An 18049-nucleotide genomic window follows, 5' to 3' on the forward strand; every position below is an offset into this window, starting at 1 on the left:
CGCTTTAAAGGAACATCCCAGTTTAGTCCTGACCTCCTTTTAAGGACCATCCCAGTCTATTTCTGACCCCCTTTTAAGGACCATCCCAGTCTATTGCTGAATCCTGTCTTCATCATTGTATCAGTGTTTACTTCAGTGGCTCCACCTCCCTGTTTTAACCTCTGTTCACTGATGTTCATGTAGAAACGGTGTTCTCTAGAGGGTTTAGAGACCGTTAAGTCTCTAGAGGGTTTAGAGACCATTAAGTCTCTGGGTTTATGGAACTCTACCTGGTCATTTTGGGCTGAATGTTCTTATGCCTGGGAAAATAGTTCCTCACAAGACTTGAGTTTCTAACTGGATTTTAACGACGAGTCGAGTTTTTTACGAACCTGGACTAACATTTTCAGGAACATTCTGGAACATTGATTGAAACTACAAAACTTTCAAAAAATAAAAAGATCTGGTATTATGTTACTAATACCTGATAGTTTATCATATCGATTCTATTGATGATGATGATGATCATGATGATGATGATTGATTGATTGATTTGGTCAAATGTGTCTTCGTCCATCAGGAGGATCAAAAGTGTTTCACATGTGACTCTCGGCTGCCATACAATCACCACAGCAACCCGAATAGTCACCACATAGAGAACGTCATCACGACCTTTGACCCCGAGAGAAAGAGGAAGTGGTGGCAGGCTGAGAACGGTGAGATAAATGTATAAACATTGTGTCAAAGTGTCAAATGTCAAGCAAACTCACAGCTAAATATCAAAATTATATATCATATCATACTAACTGAGCTGTGGTCTTCAGGAGTCCATCAGGTCAGCATCAGACTGGATCTGGAGACCCTGTTCCAGTTCAGTCACCTGGTCCTCACCTTCAAGGTAAAAGACTCTTTATTGTCTAAGGTGAAGTATTACGTCTGTTCAGGATGAACTCGTCTCGCCTGTAAAGTAGATCAGGAGATCAGGTGGCGGGGCCTAAAAGGGGCGGTCCAGCCGGACAGTTTACAGCAGCCTTCAAAGAATTTATAGGAAGTCATAGAAATAGTTACATCCTGTTTAAACATGGAAAGAGTTCATCGACTCAGAACGGAAACGTTTCTCTGCAGAGTTTCCGTCCGGCGGCCATGTTGGTGGAGCGATCGAAAGATTTTGGACGAAGCTGGAAAGTGTTTCGTTACTTTGCAGAAGATTGTTCTCTTCACTTTCCTTCGGTGTCCAATCAGCAAGCAGACAGCATCGAAGACGTTGTCTGTGACAGCAGATACTCTGGATCTGATCCGTCCACTGACGGAGAGGTGACACACTCTACACAACCTTATTCAATTATGTAGTATTACCAACCACAGGTCAGCAACCAACCAACCACAGGTCAGCAACCAACCAATCACAGGTCAGCAACTAACCAATCACAGGTCAGCAACCAACCAATCACAGGTCAGCAACTAACCAACCACAGGTCAGCAACTCACCAATCACAGGTCAGCAACCAACCAACCACAGGTCAGCAACTAACCAACCACAGGTCAGCAACTAACCAACCACAGGTCAGCAACCAACCAATCACAGGTCAGCAACCAACCAACCACAGGTCAGCAACCAACCAATCACAGGTCAGCAACCAACCAATCACAGGTCAGCAACTCACCAATCACAGGTCAGCAACCAACCAATCACAGGTCAGCAACTAACCAACCACAGGTCAGCAACTAACCAATCACAGGTCAGCAACCAACCAATCACAGGTCAGCAACTAACCAACCACAGGTCAGCAACCAACCAACCACAGGTCAGCAACCAACCAATCACAGGTCAGCAGCCAACCAATCACAGGTCAGCAACCAACCAATCACAGGTCAGCAACCAACCAATCACAGGTCAGCAACCAACCAATCACAGGTCAGCAGCCAACCAATCACAGGTCAGCAACCAACCAATCACAGGTCAGCAACCAACCAATCACAGGTCAGCAACTAATCAAACTTTCTCTTATTTTACGAAAATAGTTCACCGAAATGTGTTTCTGAAAACATTTTATGCGAGAAATAAGCTATGCAGTTGCTGAATTTATCTGTATTTGCAGGGGGGTTTAGAGCCAATCACAGGTCAGCAACCAACCAATCACAGCTCAGCAATCAACCAATCATAGGTCAGCCTCAGGGGGATTTACAGTTTTATATTCAGAAATGTTTTAGATTTATGATGTTTGTCCATCAGGTGGTGCTGAAAGCTCTGGATCCGATCTTTGAAATAGAAAACCCGTATGCACCAAACATCCAAGGTGAGTTTTCACCTGAGAATACTGCTCTCTCATTGGCTGTCAGTTCTGTCTGAAAAAAACACATTAGTTGAATAATTCAGGGTCCTGGATTAAACATGTTTCTATAAGAAGATCATGAACGGTGGGCCACAGTCCTGTCTCACAACGTGTAGGTGGTGGTGAGGGGGGTCCACCCAGACTACCTGATCCCAGGAGTCAGATGCTGCACCACCGCGCCTTCCACCACATAAACAATACAGCATGTTTGTATTAGAACATATTAAACATGTTTATATCATATTAAACGTGTTTATATCTGTCAAGATCTTGACTGTTGTTTTGGCCACCAGATGCCGAGTCCATTGACATTTTTGGAGTAAATGGCCTCATTTATATAGAGCTTTTCTCCAAAGCGCTTTACAACAATGACTGACATTCACCCATTCATACACACATTCACACACCGACGGTGGAGTCAACCACTCGTCAGGAGCGGTTAGGGTGGGGTGTCTTGCTCAGGGACAGCGGGGAGGAGCCAGGGATCGAACCGGCAATCTTGCGGTTGCCAGCCATCTGCTCTACCTCCTGAGCTAAACCCCCCCACATGGAGTCATTTAGTTGACTTGCCTGCTCTGTGTGTTTCAGTTGTCCTCTGTTACTTATTGACCTGACCTTTATGTTCCTACTTTAGAAATATTGCTGACTTTTGTTTTATTGAGTGTGTTCTGGATTTGACCCTGTTCCTGCTAAGGGAGAAGCCTTGTTTTTTGCTCTAATTAATAATAATTCAAACCTGTAAACTGACGTTCTGTTGTCAGACTGCCACACTCGGATTCTCCAGACCGGGTTATATTGGAACATATTAAACAAGTTTATATCAGAACATATCAACCAATTAAACATACGTATATTCAAACATATTAAACATTTCAACATGTTTTCATTCACAGATTTGATTACGTTGACTAATATCCGTATTAACTTCACTCGTCTCTTCACACTGGGTGATACTCTGTTGGGTCGAAGACGAAGGAATCCTCAGGATAAATACTACTATGCTCTATACAACATGCTGGTCAGAGGAAGTTGCTTCTGTAACGGACACGCCATCCAGTGTACACCAATGGATGGGGGACGAGGGGACGTCTTCAGCCAGGCGGGCATGGTATGAAGTCATCTCTTCTGGTCTGGTTTGGATCAGTTCGGGACTGGTTTGGATCAGTTTTGGACTGCTTTAGATCAGTTCTTGACTGGGTTAGGGTTAGTTCTCAACTGGTTGCAATCGGTTCTGGGCTGATTTGGTTCAGTTCATACTGATTTAGATCAATACCAGACTGGTTTGGATATGTTCTTGACTGGTTCTGGGCTGGTTTGGATCAGTTCTGGACTGCTTTAGATCAGTTCTTGACTGGGCTAGGGTTAGTTCTAAACTGGTTGCAATCGGTTCTGGGCTGATTTGGTTCAGTTCATACTGATTTAGATCAATTTCAGACTGGTTTGTATTTGTTCTGGACTGGTTTGGATCAGTTTTGGACTGCTTTAGATCAGTTCTGGTCTGATTTGGACAAGCTTCCAATTCCTGGTTAAAAACCCAAACGAGGAGGTCCAAAACAACCAAGGAAAGAAAAACCGGTGGAAAAGAAGGAAAAAAAGAAAGATGGCGACGGTACCCGTGATAAAACCAGAGTCAACATCGGACCCGCGTTTCAAAGGTGGCGTGATCTAAGGGATTTCAAAGGGCACGGAGTCGAGGGGGAGGAGCTCGGTGGTCGTGGGGGAGGGGGCTCGGTGGTCGAGGGGGAGGAGCTCGGTGGTCTTGGGGAGGAGCTCGGTGGTCTTGGGGGAGGAGCGTGAGAGTTTAAACATTCAAAATCTGACAGAGTGCCCTCCATCCGCCGGACTTGCCAACTGGGACTTAAATGTTGAATAACACCCGGAAGGTGTGAATGATGTGGAACGTTTAAAGTTCGAGTTTCTACATGAATGTATCAACGATTAGACAGAAGTTTCTGGTCCTTCTGATCATGTGATCTGGGAATTTAACCTGACAGAGCACAGAGACTGGCTATTAATAATGTGTTTTTAATCATATGTAATATTCATTTCGCACTTTAAAATAGACTTTAGGAGTATTTATTTGTGTTCTTCAGGTTCATGGTCGATGTGTTTGTCAGCATAATACAGCCGGAGAGAACTGTGAGAGATGTGAGGACTTTCACCACGACTCCCCCTGGAGGCCCGGAGGAGGAACTACTACTGAGACTTGCAGGAGTAAAACCTGAGCCTTTAATCTTCACGTTAAAACCAGTTAGATTATTATTCATCTAGTCTTGGTGTAATCAGTCTCAGTGTTTTGTGTTTTTCCCAGGATGCAACTGTCATGGTCACTCTGACACGTGCCACTTTGACACGACTCGTTTTCAAGCGTCTGGCGGTCTGAGTGGGGGTGTTTGTGACGACTGCCGCCATGACAGGACCGGTCCTCAGTGTGAGCGATGTCGACCTTTTTTCTATCAGGATCCTCGGAGAGCAACAGACGACCCACACGGCTGCATTCGTACGTTTCTATTCACCACAATTATTTACAAATATTGTCTGACCCCGATATTCAGATGCCTGCGTTTCCTCATATTATCATAACGTGTGAATGTTTTTCAGCATGAAACATGGCGGCCACCAGCTGACCAGAGAGAAGATCTTCTCTCATAGAAGGTTGATGACCAAACTGACTAGAACTTGTGTTTCCTGTGCTGCAGCATGTGACTGTGACGCCGCTGGTTCTCGCCGTGGTGACGGTCTGTGTGACGCTCTGACCGGACGATGTCTCTGTAAAGAAAACGTGGAGGGTCGGCGCTGTGACCTCTGCAAACCTGGCTTCTTCAACCGGAGAGAGGACAACGATCCTGGCTGTCAGCGTGAGAAATGACGTTTTCTGTGGTCTCCCAGAGTCAGCGTACTGCTGGAGTAAACCAGCTGATGTGTAACTCAATGTCATGAACTCAGACAGGACGCCATTTGATGAGCCGGCGTAGCGCGATGGTCAGATGACGGTTCAGGTGTGAAAGAAAGAAGCAGAAATGATTATTCACATGTCTCAGCCAATGTAATGGTTGTAAACGGTTTAGCTAGCTAACGTTACATTTGAAGAGTCCACGTGGTTGGATCCATGAGTACGGCTCAGGAAAGTCACCACGTTGATAACCGTCAGCTTATTAAAGTCAGCAAGTCCCGCAGATCGAGAGCACTCTGTCAGATTTTGAATGTTTACAACTCTGACACTCCTCCCCCACGACCACCAAGCCCCTCCCCCTCAACCCCCGAGCTCCTCCCCCACGACCACTGAGCTCCTCCCCCACGGCCACCGAGCTCCTCCCCCACGGCCACCGAGCTCCTTCCCCACAACCACCGAGCTCCTCCCCCTCAACTTCCTGCCCTTTGAACTCCCTTAGATCACGCCACCTTTGAAACGCGGGTCACATGTTGACTCTGGTTTTATCACGGGCACCGTCGCCATCTTTCTTTTTTTCCTTCTTTTCCACCGGTGTTTTCTTTTCCTTGGTTGTTTTGGACCTCCTCGTTTGGGTTTTTAACGAGGAATTGGAAGCTTGTTGCTACTTCGCTCCGCCTCCCCCCTGTGATAGTGGTACGACCCGAGGGGGGAGGGGCTCTGTGTGTGCACAAACACAGCCCTGCGTGCTGATTGGACAGGATGATCCGGGCTCTGTCTATCTTTGCAAAACAAACAACAGGCTCTACGTGCACGTAGAGGTGCACTTTTTTTTCTGAAACCGGATAATTTATGTTGTTCTATCGGAGCGTAGTGTTGGCTTCGGTGAATATGATCAAAAAAATGTTGCCCACTGGTACTTTAATGGAGGGCAGCATGTCTGCGAGAAGGATCCCGATGATCCACTCCTACTATACAACTGTCACTTTCTGCCAACAGTTGGGCTCCGCCCACTAAATACATCCTCACTGTTTACAAACGCCAAAAGTGTCTATATGTTAAAATGTGTGCGTTTGTGTTTCAGCGTGCAGGTGCCATGTTATAGGAAGCGTCGGGTCATGTGATCAGCTGACAGGAAGTTGTGAATGTGACCAACTGGCCACTGGACCTCTGTGTGATCGATGTGTGGTAGGTTTTATCTTTTAGTGCCCTCTGGTGGCTGCTGTAGATACGTGAATTATTACAAACTAAATGATTTGTTAGAAGACGTTGTTTTAATAAATCAAACATTTAATAAAAGTGTTTTTATTGTTGTCTCAGGAAGGTTTCTGGGGTTTAGGACAATCTCTCTTCAGATGTTCACCATGTGACTGTGATATCGGAGGATCTCACAGCACCACGTATGTTTCCTATTATTTGATTTTGCCTTTCAAATATTGAAATTCTGAATCTGCTTCCATTCAATACGTTGATGAGTAAATGAATGAAGAGGAACTCATGATGGAGGTTTATTCTTGTTAGGATGTCCACCTGAAACTACACACCTATGAAGTTTGGTGACTGATGGGTGTGATGTCATCGCAGTATTCAAATCTGTCCTGTTTATCTGTTGATAAATAATAACTGCTCAAATCTTGGATGCAAACAAATGTTCTCTGGAAACTGACATCATCATCGGTCCCAAATCCCTCACCATAACCATCACTACGTCAGCCTCACCATCGACAGCTCCACTCCACAAGAAAATCTGCATCCAGGTGAATCCACTGAAAACGACTCAGCGCGCTGTAGTACATATTCCAGGCCTATATGTGGCGCTGTTTCTGCTACAAAAATACACCAAAAACGCAGAAGAAGAGACGGAGCTGAGCGGATGTTTGCCGTTGCTATGGCAACAAGTGAAAACTACGGCTAATCTCCACCCGACCACCCGATCAATAAACACCCATGAGATGACTATTTGTCCCGTATAAATAAAACCAACAATAAGCATCAACAGCCGTCACCCTAAGGACCTTGACGAGGCGTTGTCACTCGTTGGGATGGATTAACTAGACAAATAAATGCCTACATTCATGGGAAGTTAGCTAGCGGTTGTTTGTTAGCATCATAATGAAGTAGCATATCTGTGACTTTTCCCCCGGAATATCGCCCCCCTCTCTCCCTCGTTTTTTTTCATACAGCGGTCCTGATACGCCGACGTACAGACGAGCAGAATATCTGCTACGAGCACGGAGGCCGCCGTTGTTGTTGTTACGAGACTCGCAGGTGAAATGTCAGACTTGAGGGTCGAGGGGCGGGCCGATGACGTCAGCGTATTCGTTTTCGCCGTCCACATGAAAACGAACACGAAACGGAGGGGGGTTGTTTTTTTCTTTTTCACCCTGAGAGCTGGTTTAAAAAAACGAAAACGCAGGATCCGTATGGATGGCAGGGCGTAACGCACAAGACTTCTGCGTTTACGCACAAAAAACGTTTCCGTGTGGACGGGACCTCTGTCTCTCTCCCCACACATCCGCCACCTTGGCGTCACTTTTGACAGCAACCTCCCCTTTGAACGCTGCATAAATGAAATCACTACAACAGCCTTTCCCCCCCTGAAGAACATCGCCCGTCTCCGTCCATCACTGTTTCCCTGCCGGAGCAACGCTGATCCAGGCTTTCACCACCTCCAGACTGGACGACCGTAACAGCACTTTGTATGGTTCATCATCCAAACTTCAATAAACGTATGACTCACAAATCCCTCCCCAACCAGCTCCACCTCCATACTCCTTCCTGTTCCTCTGATCCTCCTCTCTCAGAGCCTTCTCCATCACCCCCTCCCCCCTCAGAGACTTCACCGACCTGTCCACAACTATGACTCTGCTAATGCATGACTAGTCCTGTGATTTGTCTGTTAGTTTAACTGTATTTTAACTGTAAAGCAGCTGTAAGTATGATAAATAAAGTAAGTAAATTAAAGTTCTGATAAGCACTGATGGTACATGAGCTTTTATTGTGAAAGGAAATAATGAAAGGATTAGTCTCAATCCTACTCTCGTCACGGTTCCTTCAGAGTAATGCATGATGGGATAGAAAGCTCACTTAGTGACCTCTAAGGGAATACTTAGACTCCACTGTATGTGGTGCTTAGATCCTGAGAGCATACAACATGGGGACCTCTCGAGTCAAGTGTTGGACTTCCTGTCTCCTCAGGTGTTCACCAGCCCACGGACAGTGTCACTGTCTACCCAACATGGTGGGTCGGCGCTGCTCTGACCCCGCCCCCAACTACTTCCTGCCTGCCCTGGACTACTTCCTGTACGAGGCGGAGCTGGCTGCTCCACTGCATGGAGAAAGATCACCTCCTCCTCTTTCTTCACCTCCTCCTTCACCTCATCCTCCTTCTTCTCCTCTTTCTTCACCTCCTTCTTCACCTCCTCCTCCTTCTTCTCCTCTGGTAGGTAATGATGAGTGAACTTGATGATCTAAAGATTACAGACAAAATTGGTGTGAATATTCATGTGTATTTATATGTGAGTAACCGTATGAATATTCATGTGTATTTTTGTCTGAGTAACAGTATGAATTCATGTGTATTTTTGTGTGAGTAACAGTATGAATACTCATGTGTATTTATATGTGAGTAACCGTATGAATATTCATGTGTATTTATATGTGAGTAACAGTATGAATATTCATGTGTATTTATATGTGAGTAACAGTATGAATTCATGTGTATTTTTGTGTGAGTAACAGTATGAATTCATGTGTATTTTTGTGTGAGTAACAGTATGAATACTCATGTGTATTTATATGTGAGTAACCGTATGAATATTCATGTGTATTTATATGTGAGTAACAGTATGAATATTCATGTGTATTTATATGTATTTCTGGGTGTATCTGCAGCTGAACCCAGTACTCTCACCACAGTGTGAGAAGTATTTCCGAGAGCAGGGCTACGACCTGAGGTTCTCTAACGGCCGAGTCGTTCTGGTTCCAAGGACTCGGCGATTCGCCCGCCAGAAGAGACAGGGACAGGTGGGACGATTTGTTCATTTCCTGTCCAACTTTTCAGCCAATCAGACCGTAGCATTGATGCTTGTATCCGTCCTGCAGCAGACCGGCATCACTCTGGATCCGGGTCAAGCCCTGCAGATCGTCCCCCGTCAGAGGACTGGTGTAGAGCCCATCACCTGGACCGGTCTGGGATTCGTTAGAGTGTTGGATGGAGCGGGGCTTAGGTTCACTGTGGACAACCTCCCGTCATCGATGGATTACCAGCTGTTGATTCGTTACGAGCCAGAGGTACAAAGAACAGTCAGGGTCCTGGTCCTGGTCCTGGTCCTGGTTTTCTTTTATGCCTCCAAGGCCGTCAGACGGAGTTTAAAAATATAGAAAACACGACATCTAAATATGGAATACTACTATCATTAAATATTTAAACAGAAGTAATATAAAAGTACTTGGTCTTTTATTCATTTCCTGTACTATAAGGTCGGCTCATTTCCTTTGCAGTTTCCTTCTGATTGGCTGGCTTCAGTCAGCATCGCCGCGGTGACACTGGGTGACGGCGGCTGCAGCGGTGACCTGACAGGAAGTAGAACTCTGATTCTTCCTGGAAACTCCAGGTGAAACTTCATGGGTGCAGTCGAATAGTCTTTTTTGCTTAGGAAGGTTCCTAACTGAAGAAGTGACCCGGAAGTAAACAAGTGGCCGCCATGATAAGAGCTGTTCGAATTCTCTAAATGCAAAGGAAAGGAGCTGCAATGCTTCCTTTCAGAGCTCCTTTAGCATAGGATGCAACGGACCTTCCTATGCGAAAGGAAAGGAGATTACGCCGACCCACAATTCTTTGCGAGAGCAACATTTAAAGTGCCGCACACCTCGGCCGTTAATGAAAACAAACGATATGTGCATTTACATATTTAACAATGACTTTCATGCAGACATATAGTCATTGGAATAGTGATGATAAATGTGTGGAGAGTGATAATAATTGAATGTTTTTTTTTAATTTATTTCAATCATGTTACAAATGTTTGACAAAAACGAAACTAAAACCACAAATGAAACGTAAATAAAACAACAGTCAAACAGGAAGGAGGAGCTGCTGGACGTGAAGCCGGTCAGTGAACCAGCTGTTGATAAAACCAACATGTGGAGAAGTGGACGATGCGTTTTTTGTAGTCCATTATTGTAGTTTCTCCAGTGCAGACGCACGTCAATCGCCGGTGCCGATCATCAGCTGTCAATCATCAGCGGCCGCGTTATAATGACGTAGCTTAGTGAAAGTCCGGTCGGATTCTCTGAGCACCGCGGTCGACTATTCCTAAGTCCTTTTGAGTTCTCCTATCGCCTTTCCTTAACCCCCTGACGTTTTCCCCAGAGGTCAAGGGATAGGAGATAGGAATAGGAGTTAGGACCTTATTTTTTGACTATTCGACTGCACCCAGTGTCTCTGTCTAACCGTAGAGCACTCAGATGACAGTTCAGGTGTGAAAGAAAGAGGCAGAAATGTAGATTATTTAAATGATCCACATGATTATTCACATATCGACCACTAGAGGTCAAACTAAACCAGAAATCATGTCTCAGGCTTGTTTTCATGCGAAGATGTGTCATGTTACTTTGTGTTCATTTGTGTTTGTTTGTTTGCTTGCTTGTTTGTTTGCTTGTTTGTTTGTTTGCTTGTTTGTTTGCTTGTTTGCTTGTTTGCTTGTTTGTTTGCTTGCTTGTTTGCTTGCTTGTTTGTTTGCTTGTTTGCTTGCTTGCTTGCTTGCTTGCTTGCTTGTTTGCTTGTTTGTTTGCTTGCTTGTTTGTTTGTTTGCTTGCTTGCATGCTTGTTTGTTTGCTTGCTTGTTTGTTTGCTTGCTTGTTTGTTTGCTTGTTTGCTTGTTTGCTTGCTCGCTTGTTTGTTTGCTTGCTTGTTTGTTTGCTTGTTTGTTTGCTTGTTTGTTTGTTTGTTTGCTTGCTTGTTTGTTTTTTTGTTTGTTTGTTTGCTTGCTTGTTTGTTTTTTTGTTTGTTTGCTTGTTTGCTTGCTTGTTTGTTTGTTTGCTTGTTTGCTTGCTTGTTTGTTTGTTTGCTTGCTTGTTTGTTTGCTTGCTTGTTTGTTTGCTTGTTTGCTTGTTTGCTTGCTCATTTGTTTGTTTGCTTGCTTGTTTGTTTGCTTGTTTGTTTGCTTGTTTGTTTGTTTGTTTGCTTGCTTGTTTGTTTTTTTGTTTGTTTGTTTGCTTGCTTGTTTGTTTTTTTGTTTGTTTGCTTGTTTGCTTGCTTGTTTGTTTGTTTGCTTGTTTGCTTGCTTGTTTGTTTGTTTGTTTGCTTGCTTGTTTGTTTGCTTGTTTGTTTGCTTGCTTGTTTGTTTGCTTGTTTGTTTGCTTGCTTGCTTGTTTGTTTGCTTGTTTGCTTGTTTGTTTGTTTGCTTGTTTGCTTGCTTGTTTGTTTGCTTGCTCGTTTGCTTGTTTGTTTACTTGCTTGTTTGCTTGCTTGTTTGTTTGCTTGCCTTCAGAGGTTCTGTCCTGGAGTCTGCAGTTTGTCTGAACTCAGGCCAGCGTTACTTTGTGGACGTGGTCTTTACCAAACCGCGTGGATCCGACGAGTCCTCCAGCTCTCACATCCTGATCGACTCGGTGAGGAAGTCCGAGTCGCTGACTTTCAGAGCTCAGTAGCAACACACATGGAGGTCCCATACAAATATATAAATATAAATATATCTGCATATGTTTTAGATGGGTCTGATTCCCAGCATCCAGTCTATCCAGGACTTCTGCTCCCAGAGCAGCCTCCATTCTTTCCACAACCTTGGCTGCATTGGATCGGCTGCTGAGCTCGGCCCTCAGGAGCCGCTCCCACAAGTCTGCGAGGGACTCATCAAGACCATGTCGGCTCGGATCCACAACGGAGCCATCCGTAAGTAGTTCAACCTGTGGACACCAAGAACTGAGCTGTTATTACTTCAAAATTTCCAGGTTCCTCTTCATCCCTGTTTTTCATGTTTTCTCTCGTCTTTTTTATTTTTTTCTTGTCGTTTTTTGTCTCTTATTGAACTTCTTGTGGTTGTACCTGTTTCAGTTTGCAGGTGTAACGTCGTCGGCTCTCTCGGACCATCCTGCAGTAAACTGGGAGGGTTTTGTAATTGTAAACCGAACGTGATTGGCCGATGCTGTGATACCTGTGCACCAATGACCTTTGGCTTCGGACCTGATGGCTGTAAAGGTATGAATTCTCGCAAACCAAAATCCACCAGTAAAGAAATCCTCCTGATGAATGACAGTCAGTGTCTAATGGTTGTTCTCTGGCATTTTGTTTGCAGCATGTCAGTGTGACCCTCGTGGTTCGCGCTCGGAGCTTTGTGATCAGGTCAGAGGTCAATGTGCATGTCGTTCAGAGGTAACAGGCCGTCGCTGTGATCACTGTCATGAGGGATTCTGGGGGTTCCCGTCCTGTCGCTCCTGTCAATGTAACGGACTGGCGGAAGTTTGTCACCAAGAAACTGGAAAGTGTCTGAACTGCAGGGAGCACGCCACTGGACCAAACTGTGACAGGTTATATAGAATTTTATATGTGTGTATTTATTTGTTTGGAGGGGGGAGGTGAGCGGGATGGGAGGGAGTACTACAATACATACTACTCATATGCTCTTCTGAAGTGTTTCATTTCCTGTCGATGTCGCAGGTGTGTGGAGGGTTACTATGGTAACCCCGTCGCCAGGCAGCCCTGTCAGCCCTGCCTGTGTCCAGACGTTCAGAGCAGCGGACGATTCTTTGCCACGTCGTGCCAACACGACCCACAATCCCTCAGTCTGACGTGTATTTGCAGGGAGGGGCACACAGGTAGTAGCTGACCTCTGAGAGTCCTGGTTGGAATTATATGGCTCAAGGTGATTAGGCAAGTTAGTCTGGTCTGACATGAGACAAAGAAGCCAAGCTACATCTACTGTGATTTACTCAACGTTACTAGTTTTAATGGTCCTACTTCTCTCTGCTGGCCACCAGGGGGCGACTCCTCTCTGGTTGTATAGAAGTCTATGAGAAAATGGTCCTACTTTTCTCTGCTGGCCACCAGGGGGCGACTCCTCTCTGGTTGTATAGAAGTCTATGAGAAAACGGTCCTACTTCTCTCTGCTGGCCACCAGGGGGCGACTCCTCTCTGGTTGTATAGAAATCTATGAGAAAATGGTCCTACTTCTCTCTTGATGTATTATCTCAGTAAACATTGTAAACATGAGTTTATGGTCTCAATCTGTAGTTTCAAGTCTTCTTCAATCCAGCATGATGTTCATTTAGTACATTATGGTCCATTTAGAGTCCACCAGACCAGAAAGCAGGGGATGCTTTAGGGGGCGGGGCTTACCTGCTGATTGACAGGTCGCTACCACGCTACAAGTGCAGTTAGCTACTAAGATGACTTCAACACTTAGCTGTAAAGTTGATCTTGAATTATGAAGATAAGCAGCTTCACACCAGAATCCGCATGGATCCAGATCCAATTAGGGTGCTGCTCGGGTGCCGCTATGTTGCTTACGTTTGTGTTGGATTGTTGCATTAATGAAAAAGACAGTAGTCCACAAACCTAATGACTACAGTCTTTTTGTTTTTGTACCTTTGCTACCTTTACATGAAACTTGTCCCAACATTAAGAATGACTTTGATGGTCTCAGGTCCACGCTGTGACAGATGCAGCCCTGGTTACTATGGCAACCTGGCTTTGCCAGGTGCCAGCTGTGAGGAGTGTCCCTGCAACAACAACATCAGCCCCGATGACCGTGACGCCTGCGACAGCGTGACGGGAGAATGCCGGCGCTGCCTCCACAACACGATAGGGCCGAGCTGCCAGGACTGTAAACCTGGTTACTATGGAAATGCCCTGGACCAGGACTGCAAAGGTAAAGACCATACCCAAAGAGATGGGCAAGATGGCGGCAGGTAGAGCAGGTGCAGTCACAGCTCTGTTAGTATACAGTTTGCTTTTAAACTTTTTAAGTCCTGCAAACAACATTTTGTTAATGAAACCGGTTGACATGAAACAGTTTAGCACCGTCTACGGTAACGCCGACTTTCTAAGTCAACAAACAAACCAAGCCATAGGTAACTTCGGATTTGGGAAACATGTTTTGGCTACAACTATTGTTTACCCATCTCTGTACCTTCGCTTAAAGAAGCACTTTAAACCACCAACTCAACTGCGACAAAGTGACGCTCTTCTTATTACGATTTGTTTGCTGCTATCTGGAGATATTCATCCGTGCCCCGGCCCACTACACAGTGAGCCGGTGAATCAAAACAACATCACAGCGGATGTAACATGCCACACAACTTTATCTCAGGTAAGCACTCTGTGTAGTGACACGCTGCCGTTTGACCAAGTACAACAAACTAATCAAGTACAACAAACTACCTTTCCTCGTCGCCTCCGCCCGCTGGGCGCTGCTGGGAGTGAGGTGCCTGCCCGGAGTATCGGGGCCGGCGTGGCTGGGGTGTGCTCGGCCGGGACCGGTGGTCCGGGACTGTCCGCTCTGGAAGAGAGCCTGCGTTCTGGCGTGCTGACGGGCGGCGACCCGTGTCTGTCGGCGAATACGGAGGCGTCGGTCTCTTTCCCTCTCTCGGTGGTGGGCTCGCTTGCGGAGGGAGCGTCGGCGCCGTGGGGTCTTGCTGCGGCTGTGTGGTTGTCTCCAGCGACCGTGGCGAGCGAGGGCAGCACCGAACGCGGAGTTTACCACAACAAACAGCGCTGGTCAACAAATACCGCTCACGGAAATATTTTCAAAACTCTAAACCAGTCTAAAGTTATTTGGGACCCACAATCCAAGCCTAGAGGTCTTCTAGGGGGGCATTTGAATATCCGCAGTTTGATCTCCAAAATTGACCAAGTCCATCATATTCTCACAGAGTCAAACTTGGATTTTTTATGTCTGTCAGAAACATGGCTTCATAGCAACTCACCATCTGCTGCAACATGTGTACCAGGCTATAAGCTATTCAGACGCGATAGGTCCTATGGGAAAGGAGGTGGGGTGATGATTTACATTAAAGACATCTATCAGTGTAGTCAAATTAAATGGTCATCTGACAATGATCTGGAATGCATTGGTGTAACTGTAACTCTTTCACCTCAAATGTCCTTTGTCCTTGTTGCTTTGTACCGCCCACCCTCCTCCAACACTGGATTCTATGAACATCTGAAAATCTTGCTAAAAGAATGTGATTCAAGGAAAGAGCTCATACTGATGGGTGATTTCAATATCAACTGGGAAGATAAGAAAAATAGGAAGGCCCTCAAACAAACTACAGACCATTTTGATCTAACGCAATTGGTTAAAGGGCCTACCAGAATAACAACTTCTTCGAAAACCCAGATTGACCTTATCTTTTGTAACAGACCTGAAAGAGTAATTAAGTCATTTAACTTCATTACTGGACTCTCGGACCACAATCTTACCCTAATATCTAGAAAACTCACAAAGAAACGGTTCCAAAGTGGTGGTACACGATTTGAGCAATTCAGGATCCCTAAAAATGAGCTAGATAATTTTAAAAGTGCTGTACATCAAACTAATTGGACTAACTTAATGCCAGGGCTAAATGTGGAAGAAGATTGTAGTATATTCACAAATGAAATTGAGAGCATAGTACATCATTTCACAAAAAAAGTCAAAGGCAAAAAAAATCAAAAGAGGTTGCTACCATGGTTGAATTCTGAAGTACTGAAATTAATGAAGGATAGGGATCTTGCGCTCAAAAGGTCGTTAATGTCAAATCGGGTGAATGACAAACGCATATTTGTTACTTTACGGAATAAGTCCACTAAAGAGATGAGGAAAGCCAAAGCAAATTTCTTTATAAGTATCATTAATGAGGCGAAAGGCAATACAAAATTAATTTGGACCCAGATCCAGAAGCTCATGGGGTCGGATAATCGAAGGCGCAGCAGGCAATTAGAACTAAAAGACAATGGTAACCTGTTGCAAGATCCAGCAGATTTGGCTAAAGTATTCAATGAATACTTTATTGATTCTGTCGCTGAGATTACACAATGTTTCCCTCACACTTGTGTGAATCTCATACCAATTAATATTACTTTGCCCGTTTTTAACATCAATTGCATCACAGACAGTAAAGTTCAAATGCTCGTAAATTCCCTCAAACCCTCCACAACAAAAGATGCTTATGGTATGGACTCAGCCATGCTCAAACATCTTAAAGATGTATTGGCACCCCCCATTACACAGATCATCAATCTGTCAATCTCACAAGGGGTATTCCCAAAGGTTTGGAAGACAGCCGTTGTATCACCTATTTTTAAGTCAGGCGATTCTCAGGCTATTTGTAATTACAGGCCAATCAGCATCTTGCCCGTGGTGTCCAAGGTCGCAGAGAAGTGGGTAGCAGAACAACTCATTTCCCATTTAAACAACAGCCCCTTTTCACTGCATCCCATGCAATTTGGTTTTAGAGCCAATCATTCTACAGACACTGCCAACTGCCTCTTAATTGAAAAGGTTAAGTCTATGATGGACAAGGGAGGTACTGTTGGGGCTGTATTCTTAGACCTTAGAAAAGCTTTTGACACAGTAAATCACAACGTACTCATTTCCAAACTCTCCTCATTCAATTTCTCCAATAACGCCCTCAAGTGGTCAGAATCATATTTAATGAACAGAACCCAGTGTGTGAATGTCAGCAATCAAAAATCTTCTGCGCTGGATACACTAACTGGTGTCCCACAAGGGTCAATACTAGGTCCACTTCTGTTCAGTCTTTATATAAATGACTTGCCCTCTGTGTGCTCTGATGTAGAGATTCAGCTTTATGCTGATGACGCTGTGATTTTTACACATGGCAGCAATAAACTTCAGGCTGCAGCAACACTCACCAATGCATTGAACCGCATCTCAACTTGGCTAATTCAATCATGCCTTCAGCTAAATACATCAAAAACAGTCTGCATGTTTTTTTCCAAAAAGCAATGTAGCACTCCAGACCCAGCCATAATGCTGTCAGGAGTAAAATTACAAGTTGTCTCTGAGTTCAAGTACCTTGGCCTCCTAATCGACTCTCAACTGTCATTCAAATCTCATGTAAAAAAAGTTGGTCACAGGGTTAAGTTTAACTTATCGAATTTTCGCTTTATTAGAAATTCAATGACAACTGATGCAGCAAAGATTTATATGCATGCCATGATAATGTCACATTTCACATACTGTTTGACCAGCTTCGCACAAGCCAATAAGACAGCACTTAAACCACTTGAAACACTGTATAAACGAACCCTGAAAGTCCTGGACCGGAAGTCAAACACCTACCACCATTGTCTAATTTTAAGAAAGTATAAACTTCTGAGCTGGGAAAACCTAATAAAGTATGCAAATCTTTGCCTTATTTTTAAAATTTTGCACAACAAAGCCCCCCCACCACTTCAACAGTGTATCACTCAGAGGTCAAATACAAACCGGACAACCAGAGGCTCGTCCCGGGGAGACTGTGTAGTACCCTTAAGAAAAAGTGCCTTTAGCCACTCAGCGTTCTCAGTTACAGCGTCGCAGGAATGGAACTCACTACCATCTCATATTAGAGAAATTAGTTCTTACCGTCCCTTTTCAGGACAGCTGAAAATATGGCTTAATGGTCACCAATTATGTACACACTAGGACTGCAATTGCTTCTCCTGCCGACTTCTTGGTAAATGCTGTGTCCTGCTTGCTTGTCTCTTGTGTGCTCCTGTCCTGTGCAGGTCATGTTCTAAGTTAATTGTGCTGCATGTTTGTGTTTTTTATGCTGCTGTATATGTTTGTGCTGCATGTTTATGCTTTAGGCTGATGTATGTCTGTGCTGCATGTTTGTGCTTTATGCTGCTATATATGTT

General features: G+C 44.7%; 1 protein-coding gene across 2 annotated transcripts in view; it reads left to right on the forward strand.

Moving 5' to 3' along the window:
* lamb4 (laminin, beta 4) overlaps window positions 1-18049 on the forward strand; it is a 31764-nt gene that overhangs the window by 3036 nt on the left and 10679 nt on the right. The window contains exons 3-22 of one of the 2 annotated variants that reach the window (XM_084016597.1): window positions 560-695; window positions 804-877; window positions 1105-1293; window positions 2213-2276; window positions 3206-3420; window positions 4406-4526; window positions 4624-4812; window positions 5012-5170; window positions 6287-6390; window positions 6523-6602; window positions 8401-8644; window positions 9097-9228; window positions 9307-9495; window positions 9706-9818; window positions 11697-11817; window positions 11917-12097; window positions 12260-12403; window positions 12501-12732; window positions 12863-13020; window positions 13848-14072. In XM_084016597.1, coding sequence (XP_083872723.1) covers window positions 560-695; window positions 804-877; window positions 1105-1293; window positions 2213-2276; window positions 3206-3420; window positions 4406-4526; window positions 4624-4812; window positions 5012-5170; window positions 6287-6390; window positions 6523-6602; window positions 8401-8644; window positions 9097-9228; window positions 9307-9495; window positions 9706-9818; window positions 11697-11817; window positions 11917-12097; window positions 12260-12403; window positions 12501-12732; window positions 12863-13020; window positions 13848-14072 — 3070 coding nt within the window. The remainder of the gene's footprint in view (window positions 1-559; window positions 696-803; window positions 878-1104; window positions 1294-2212; window positions 2277-3205; window positions 3421-4405; window positions 4527-4623; window positions 4813-5011; window positions 5171-6286; window positions 6391-6522; window positions 6603-8400; window positions 8645-9096; window positions 9229-9306; window positions 9496-9705; window positions 9819-11696; window positions 11818-11916; window positions 12098-12259; window positions 12404-12500; window positions 12733-12862; window positions 13021-13847; window positions 14073-18049) is intronic. The other variant, XM_084016598.1, reaches the window with a different exon arrangement.

This window comes from Eutrigla gurnardus (genome assembly GCF_963514095.1).
Source record: "Eutrigla gurnardus genome assembly, chromosome: 9".
NCBI lineage: Eukaryota > Metazoa > Chordata > Actinopteri > Perciformes > Triglidae > Eutrigla > Eutrigla gurnardus.